The sequence below is a fragment of the Suricata suricatta genome, chromosome 1, assembly GCF_006229205.1.
Source record: "Suricata suricatta isolate VVHF042 chromosome 1, meerkat_22Aug2017_6uvM2_HiC, whole genome shotgun sequence".
NCBI lineage: Eukaryota > Metazoa > Chordata > Mammalia > Carnivora > Herpestidae > Suricata > Suricata suricatta.
Genome location: NC_043700.1, coordinates 780,441 through 789,692, shown reverse-complemented (window position 1 = coordinate 789,692; position 9,252 = coordinate 780,441). Strand labels below are relative to the sequence as shown.

At 54.1% G+C, this 9,252-nt stretch overlaps 1 protein-coding gene across 1 annotated transcript in view; it reads right to left on the bottom strand.

Moving 5' to 3' along the window:
- ERICH1 (glutamate rich 1) overlaps positions 1-9,252 on the bottom strand; it is a 43,923-nt gene that overhangs the window by 8,279 nt on the left and 26,392 nt on the right. The window contains exon 5 of the mRNA XM_029933342.1: positions 4-467. Coding sequence (XP_029789202.1) covers positions 4-467 — 464 coding nt within the window. The remainder of the gene's footprint in view (positions 1-3; positions 468-9,252) is intronic.

The following is a 9,252-nucleotide window of genomic DNA, read 5'->3' as shown; positions in this document are numbered from 1 at the left end:
GTCCTCCCCGCGGGCGTCCTCAGAGTCCTCCCCGCGGGCGTCCGCACAGTCCTCCCCACGAGCATCCGCGCCGTCCTCCCCGCGGGCGTCCGCGCCGTCCTCCCCGCGGGTGTCCTCAGAGTCCTCCCCGCGGGCGTCCGCGCCGTCCTCCCCATCACTTTCGTGCTCCGAGTCCTGCGCGCTGCCGCTCTGCTCAGGCTGGTACAGGAAGCTGACGCCAGAAGGCTTTGTGAGCAAGCCGGCTGCTTTCTTTCTTTTAATTTGCTGCTTCTTTTTCAGTTTCCTTCTTTTATTTTTGCTGATTGTGGGGCCATCTGTGCGCTGTGGTTGCAATTTTTCTTGCAAAAGACTCTGCTGTTTCTCTAATTCTTCTTGTTCTCCGTGAATATTATTGGGATTTTTTAAATTTTTCTTTGATTTACGCTTTCTAGTTCTTCTTCTCTTTGGTTGACCATGAAGATCCTGACCTACAAAAAAAAAAAAATACAAATACAACCACTTTCTGTACAATGGAACTGTAACAAACAGATTAGGATAAGTAAGTTTTCCCTTAGAATCTTGCAAATTCAGTAGATTAGGAATTTAAAGTATTTACTTCAGTGATTCTCAAGTTTATCACAACTAATTACATGATCAAGGAACCTGGGTGTTACCGTTAAATAAATGAACAGTGATGTGTTCTTCTAGAAGGTCCTGTACAGATATGGACACACACATATTGACTGTTGCTACAATTATGACAAATGGTGAGGTTTCAAGGATGTAGAGTTGTTGGTATTTTATTGAGAGTAAATTTTCAGTACCGTGGCCTTGGAGCAAAAACATTAATTCTTCTTATTTTTTTAAGTTGACTTTGGTGCCTTCTAAGAGTTCACTGGATGTGAGAATAAACAATAAATAATGGCACTTGCCCATGGGAATCAGCAAGAGGTATTAAGTTTGGGCTCTTGGTCTGCAGAAATGGGCTGGTGGTGCACAGAGAGTGCTAACAAGCGGGTCTCTGGCTGGACGCGCCCCAACGGTGGACAAGGCCACTGAGCGGAAATCACAACCCTGGAAATCCCGCAAACGCGGAGCCTGCATGTGCACACAGACTGTGTCACGGCCACCCTGCGTCTAGGCCAGCTAAGGACCCTGCAGGCCTTGCCTGAACAGGCCCGGGACTGCACCACTGCCCAGAAAGTCTCTTTTCCAGCAAGTTCTTGTAGGACTTGTCCGAGCAGCATTCTACCGCCCACGACGGATCACGGCGGAAGTTACACTGTGTGTGCAGTTGGCAAGACATGGGCACAAGAGCCAACGGTGCTGTGCTGAAGTTCTGCTGTAATCAACACGATTAGTATGCTGAGCTCAGATCTCTTTCCCCACACTTTCTACTCAGGGCTTCCATTCTGCCCTCGGACCTTGGGCAGAAAACATCTAATTCATGCTTCATGTGGCGGTCCCTCAGGTGGCCTTCCTATGTGACCTGGCACAGGGCTCCAGGCAGGCCTTCGATGGCGTGAGGGACACGAACCGGCAGGTGGTGGCACTGTGGGTGCCTCATCGAACAGGCCACTCCCTCCGGCGCCCCGGACACCGGGCTCCACTGTGCAGCCTGCACCCTGCCTCTCCGCCAGGCGGCCCCACCGCCTGCTCAGATGAGCGCGAGCCCCCATCTCGCTCAGGTGACTCAGACGCCCCACGCTGCCAGCTTTGTGCCACCACCAAATCGGATGCCATGTCCTGGAAATGGGAGAAAACATGTACTGTTCTCTTTCTCTTGATACACCGATGGCCGCGCCTGCAAAGCCCACTGGGACCCCGAACTTGGCGTGGAGCCAGAGTCAATCCCCGTGAAGTCCTGGCACAAGACGGCTGTCCAGCCCCGCGGTCAGTGGGTTTTCTCTCCTCAATCACCGGGGAGTACCTGAACACGGTATTTGTCTGTTCTATCTGATGTAAGCGTTTGTTGGCAGGGGGGGCCTGCTAGGTACGGCTGACGGCCCAAAGCTGGTCGGGTAAAATATGAATGTCTGAGAAGCAACTGCTGCTTATGGAATTCCTTGCTTTTTGTTTTTTCATATTTTTATTTCCCAGGTCCAGTTAAACAAAACAATAAAATAAATAAATAACTTTCTCCTCACTGTTGTGTATTCAAAACATACATGCTCGCCTTCATTAGTCTGGAGAAAAGTAACCCATTCTGTTTTATCATCTTAGCGTCTCAAAGGAAAGCTGTCTGGGGGCCACAGGGCAGGTCATCGGGGTGTCCTTGCCATCAGCCGTGCTGCACCCAGGGCTTGTCACTGGTTCCCTCGGGTCTTGGAGAAGCCACATGTGTACCTGGTGGCTTATTTCTCATTCTGGGTGCTGAGCACAGGCGTGCTAGCCATCCACTGTGTTAGGAATATGAAATAGTAACAGGAAGGAAGAGGCCGTGAAATGACCAGTACATCACACTTTTCCACACACCCAGGTGTGCGTGCACGTGTGCACACTTGTAAAAAGGAAAACAACGCACATCACTAGACTGGGAGTTCACGCCCAGCACGTGAATGGCGCTGTTTCGGGAGGCAAGAGCATAGGCTGGTTTTTCCCACTGTACTTTCCTGATTCCCAACTTTAGGGCAATGAGTAGATACTGTTTTCATCATTAAAAAATAACTCGTTTTAAATTTGATGAAATTATAACACTTCAAAACATATGGGATGGCAGTAAATTCTACTTAAATGGGAATTTATACTCTTAAATGTATCAGGAAAGGAGAGCTATAAACCAATGATGTAAACATTCACCTGCAGAAGCTAGAAAAACAGCAGCAAATTAAACCGAACGAATGCAGGAGAAATACACGTAAGAGCAGAAGGGAAAGCAAGAGGAAGTGACGTGGTCGCAGACACAGTGAGGCCTTCACCCAGCTGGCAGGTCCGGTGAGACCGGAGACGCCGGCGGTTCTGGCCAGGGCGGAAAGGGCATCAGGGCGGGTGAACCCGCACCGCCAAGTGAATGAGAAGACACTGCACCAGTCTATGCAACTGACTCACCTGATGAAACAGAATCCTCAGAAAAGCATAATTTACCAACATGGACATATGAAGAAACAGAATTTTCTATGTCTATTTAAAAAAACAGAATCTTCAGTTAAAAATAATCCCACAAAGCACTTCAGGTCTAGGTGGATTCACCTATGACGCATGTAAGGAGAAAATGGACACCCAGCATGCACAGACGTGGCCGGGGACAGGCCGTGGGCCCCGTCCTCACTCCAGCCCTACGGGGCCTCCGAGCCCTGCACAAAGCGCTGCGGGAGGACTCCAGGGACATGCGCGGGAGGCCCCTGGCAAAGCGGGACGGCAGCGGGTTGCGGGGACCTGGCCCAGGCGAGCCGGTGGGCGGGGTGACGGGGGACCTGGGGGGGGCAGGCGCGCAGGGACCCCGCTGCACGGATGGCCACGTACACGCGGGGCGCCCCAGGAAGCACCCAGCTCCCACGGCGCGGCCGGGCCCCGCAGACGCGGACAAGGGGCTCCAGCTCGGGCGCGGACGGCCCCTGCCGGTGGCGTTCAGACGTCCCCGCCTGCGGTGTGCGCACGCGAGCTCCTCACGTCCTAGGTCGTGAGGCCACCAGGTGGCAGAGCTCCTGACGCGGCGGGAAACGGAAGTGCGCGGCAGGGCACCTTCAGTCTGAGCCGATACAGGGAAATAACGCACCGGATTTCAACGCCTACGGAAAACCAAATAGGGGCGCCTGGGCGTCCAACCTTGACCTCTCTGCTCAGGTCATGATCTCTCCGTTCGTGGGGTCAAGCCCGGTCCGGCTCTGCACTGACCGTCAGAGCCTGCTTGAGATTTTCTCCTTCTCTTTGCCCCTCCCCAACGCATTCACTCAAAAATTAATAAATAAAGAAACATTAAAGAAAAACACCTAGGGGCGCCTGGGTGGCTCAGTTGGTTGACTGTCCAACTTTAGCTCAGGTCATGCTCTCATGGTTTGTGGGTTCAAGCCCTGCATCAGGCTGACAGCTCAGAGCCTGGAGCCTGCTTGGATTCTGTGTCTCCCTCTCTCTGCTCCTCCCCTGCTCATGCTCTGTGTGTCTCTCTCTCAAAAATAAATAAACGTTAAAAAATTGTTTTGTGTGTACATATACATACATTCTAAAGTTTATTTACTGTGAGAGGGAGAGCAGGAGCGAGTGGGGGAGGGGCAAAGAGAGGGAGCACGGAGGAGGGGGTGCAGGTCAGGTTGCTGCCAGAGACACGAGCTTTGGGGGAAGCTCCCATCTGCTCGTGGGGACAGCTTGCGCTGTGTGATGCGCCCCACTCCCGCACCTTGATCTGCCTCCTGTCTCTGACCCTGTCCTCGGGCTGTCAGCGCTACAGCCTGAAGCGCACTCCCCTTGGGGCACCGGAGCCTACAGCCCGCCGCCCTCACCTGCCCGATGTGTGGAGGGGTGTCCGAGGCCAATCGCCCTTTGGCCCCACACAGGCCCCTCCTTAGGCGGCCTACCCGACCCCGTGGACCGGGTGGGGCCCTAGTCTGCCCTCCCTCGACGCCACAGGCCCCTGGACTCTGCGTCCATTTTACTTCAATGAACAATTGTGATCTACACACAGAGGCCACACGTGGCATGGTCACCCTGAAACCCTGGCGCTGGACGCGGGCATAAGTGAGGGCTCTGTGGCTGTTGCTGCGTCAGTTAAGAGACTGCCTGTCTCTGTGTCTCTATCTCTGTCTCTGTGTTCTCTATCTCTGTGTCTCCGTCTCTCTCTGTCTCAGTCTCTGTCTCTATCTCTGTATCTGTCTCTGTCTGTGTCTCAGTGCCTGTCTCTGTGTCTCCGTCTCAGGACCCTTGTACTGCCCCAAACTCGGCCACTGCACAATGCAGGCTCCCACGTTGGACCCGTGAGCGGTTCCCGCGGATGGGACCTCCTGGGCTTCCAGGGATGGCGGACGGAGGTGGGAGGAAGGGGCAAGGGGAAGAAGGCGCAGAAAGGAAGGAGGTCTGATAACCCCAAGCTCTGTTTTGTTTCTATTCTGACAAACAAAAGTCCCAAAATGGAAGGTGCGCCATGTCCCGATGTGCTGCACGCACACGGCACCTGGCAGGCCTGTCCTGGTGCCGGGCGCGGGCACACTGCCCAAACGTCTTCGCCCAGCCGCGCCCCAGTGCCCCCAGCAGCCACCTGAGCGCCTGGGCGTCCGGCGCCAGCACATTGCTCCACCTCCACCGCGGACCCAAAGTCCTGCCGAGTGTCACTTCTCTCGTTGGCGGGCCTCCAGCACCAGCACCTGGCGGGAGGTGGTCAGGAGTCCACTGTCCCAGCCGGACATCAAGGTGATGACTGCTGAGCACGTGGAATAAAGGGGTAGGAGCCTCTGCTGCCGTCACGCCCGGAGGACCGGGTGCAGCCCGTGCAGTCCGTGCAGCCCACCCCGGGGCCCAGGAGCAAAGCAGACAGACACAGAGGGCCAAGGACCGTCCTCATCTGCAGGACCTTCTGCACTGCACACGGGCCCCGGTCAGCCATGTCCCTGCGGCCAGCCTGCTGTGTGAGGCAGGGCTGGCCCATCTTCCCACCGCATAGCTGGCCGCACGTCCAAGGGTCCATCCGGGCCTGAAGGAGCAGGCTCCGGCCGTCACACAGCGGGGAGAGTCCGTCATGGCCAGCCTTGCTGTGTCCTTGTTCCTTCTGGTGAGAGGGTCCCCCGGGGCTCAGGCTGGTGGAGGAGCCGCCCCACACAGGGCCCAGCGGAGGGAGGCCAGGACTGGGACCCAGTGGAAGGACTCGACTCCGGCTTGTCACCCTTTTCCATGCTTTAAAGGTTGGGACAGTGGACGCCTGATCACTTGCCCTTTGAAACAAGGTTCTTTTACAATGGTAAGTACCTTAGATGCTCATCTTCTGTGACTTTGCCCATCTTGACCTTGCATTTCACGAGAGAATCTGAGGTGCAGCTCCTTGAAGTGACTTTCTCCAAATGTGCTGCTCCATTGATTCTAGAACGTTCTGTCTTCGTGGGCCCTCTACACACCTACAATCTCGCCTTTTTTAAACCCTCATCCATGATAAAAGCTATAGGGACATTTATATTGGGGAACCAGTGGCTTGACTATTTATAATCTGAGAAGCACACTAATTTTGAAAATCTGCCGTCCCCAAAACATACCTTTCAGACACGCTAATTTTAAAAATAATCACAATTTGTCAGAATTCTCACAGCTACTATTTGGTACTGACATTCTGATGAACTGCTGTAGTAGAAATAGTTAGGCACTAAAAATAGACACTCTCTCCAGATGATTCCAGTTCTCACAGCTGTGCCATGTTGCATTAAAAAGGGCTAAGTCCTGTAAAGGAGAAGTGAGTCTTTTTCTAGACTCGAAGCGAAGGCTACAAACGCGTGTGATAACCGTCCTTCAGCGAGCGACCCACGCCCCGCAGGCGCCACGTAAAAGCAGCGAGCGTGCAGTTAGTGCTGAGCGCCACCATTTACATCCAAGTCACTGTGAAGACATACAGGCCTGAGGGGCTTCTGGCCACTTTCCAGTCTGTGTGCCTACAACTCAGGACAGTACCGGGCGGTAACCCTGTTGATGGCACAGGGCCAGCCAGGTGAGAACGGGGTGCGGGAGGGGACGCCCGGAGAGCCACAGAGCGGCAGGTCTGCAGCCCAGCTGGCACCTTGGGCAGAGGCGACACTGGAGTGCCCTGACACTCTAACACCTGGATTCTCTGTCTCTTCTCTAGTGGTTCTGGGTGCTGAGAGCAGAAGCCTCCAAAGAGAGCAGGGTAGAGGCGGTGGTGAGGCAGCGGTGATGGGGGGACAGGGCAGAATTCTGCCCGAGCTTTGATTCGGTTCCAATGTATAATTTAGTCTTTAATTCCAAATATAATGAAAAGAAGGCACAGGACCTGCATGTCACAGAAAGGGCGCTTGCTTCACACATCACAATCTCAATCATAAATATTTCGTGACTGTAAGCCTGTGTGCTGACGGCCAGCCATCTGATGAACTTTGCTCTGATAAGCAGCGATGTTCTTATCTGTTGCCACATTAAGTATCTACTTCAAAAGAACATAACAAATATGTGGTCAGCATACACGATTTAATAATCGTCAGCCCCATTGCTTCCTGCATTCTTTCCTGAAACAGGACGAGGGGTGGAGAGAGAGGGGCTGTCTGCGCTGACAGCAGCGAGCCCGGCATGGGGCTTGAACTCACGAACTGCGAGATTATGGCCCGAGCCGAAGGCTGCAATAACCACACACACTTGTCCCTGTTTACTTCTCATTCCCTATTTTGTGAATAATTTAGAAGGTGTCAATTGCCCTCGGGAAGACTTTGTAAAGTCCCATGTGAAACCAGATTTGTGTCCGTGTGGCAATGGGAGCGTGCGGTGGCCTGATGACAGGCGTTCCAGGGCGTCACAGGCAGGCACACTCGGGAGAGCGCCTGTCTGCAGAGAGGGTCTGTCTGCACCCTCCCGTCCCTGAAGCCTCAGAAAACCTCTCGGCAGTGCTCAGCATCGCGAGGTGCTCTTCCTTCACGGACCGTCCTCGGTGCACGCGCAGGCAAGGCAGCGGGTGGGGACCCCGCCGTCCACGGCAGCGGGGCGGGAGACAGAGACCGCGTGCCGAGTGGAGGTGGCCCCGCGGGGCTCCGCCCGGTGCTCCCTCGGGTTTTCCTCACTCCCTGCGCCCCGACGTCACCCCGTCCGTCCATCACCCCGTCCGTCTGGCTCATGCTGGTTTCCCGGGACACACCGTCTGCCCTACGGTTTGGCCCCGCCCACAGGTTTGGAGTGTTAACGCCGGCACACGCCTCGCCGCTGCTCAAAGACGCTGCTTCAGGGTGAAAACTATTTTCTCGACTCTTCTTTATCTCTTATCACTTCACAGGACAATCAGTTCAAGGAAATCTAAGCGCACTAAAGCTTCCAAGTGGCAGAGAGTTCAGAGAACAATCTAGTTCCAACCCCTCATGATACAGATGAGAGGAACATGACCCACACGGTCAGGAAGCCGGTCACGTGGCTGAGATGCCCCGAGAACTCGGGTCCCAGACCCTGCACGTCCCTCTTCCATGCGCCGCCCACACTGGTGGCCAAGCCTGCTGCTGCTGTCAGCGCTCCTGCACAGAGAGGCCTGGGAGCGCGGCCTGGGAGACGGGGCCTGGGCGAGGCGTGCGGGACTTCCCGCTCTCCCTTGGACTCGCCGTGACGCCCTCCAAGTCCATCTGTGCCGTCACAAGTGGCAGGGTTCCCTTCCTTCTCCTGCTGACCAAGTACATTCCCATGGCTTCGTGGTCATCCACTCGGCCATTGATGGGCACTTGGGGTTGTCTCCACAGTTGGTTTTGTGAACGACACCGCAGGGAACATGGGGGCAGGTGTCTGAGCCCCGCTCCCGCTCCCTACGGTCCGTGCCCAGAAGCAGAATGGCTGGCTCTTGGGTAGTTCATTTCACATCTGTGAGGAGCCTCCACACTGTTCTCCAGAGCAGCCACACCGGTCTGCATCCCCACCAATAGTGCGCAAGGGTCTGCCTCCTCTTTCTCTGCCTGCCCTCCAACGTCGTTTCCTGAGTTAATTTCAGCCATCAGACAGGTGTGAGGTGGTATCCCAGTGTGGTTCTGATCTGCACGTCCCTGATGTTGAGCATCTTGTCATGTATCTGTTGCATCTGGATGTCTTCCTCAGAAAAGCGTCTAAATGTCTATTCATGTCTTCTGCCCATTTTTTAATCAGAGTTTTTGTTTTTGGGCTACGGTCGTATGAATTCTTTATATATTTGGGATATTAACCCCTCATTGGACATATGCTTTGCAAATGTTTTTCCTATTCCCTTGGGTGCCTTTTTGTTAATTGTTTCCTTAACTGTGCGGAAGGTTCTTATCTTGATGTGTTCCTGACAGTTTATTTTTGCTTTTATTGACTCTGCTTCTGGTGTCAAATCCAAAAACATCACTGACAAGAACCATGTCAAAGAGTTTCCCCCATGTTTTCTTCTAGCCTTTTCATGGTTTCAGGTTTCATGTTTCGGTCTTTAATCCATGTGGAATTTATTTTTGCGTGCGGTGTCAGAAAGTGGTCCAGTCTTCCGACCACCATGTGTTGAAGAGACTGTGTTTTCTGCATTGCGATTCTTGCCTCTCTCGTTGCGGATCCACGGACCACAGGGCTGGCGTGTCTCTGGGCGCGCTGTTCTGTCCACGGATCCGTGTGTCTGTTTGGTGGCAGCGCCACACTGTCTCGACTATCACAGCT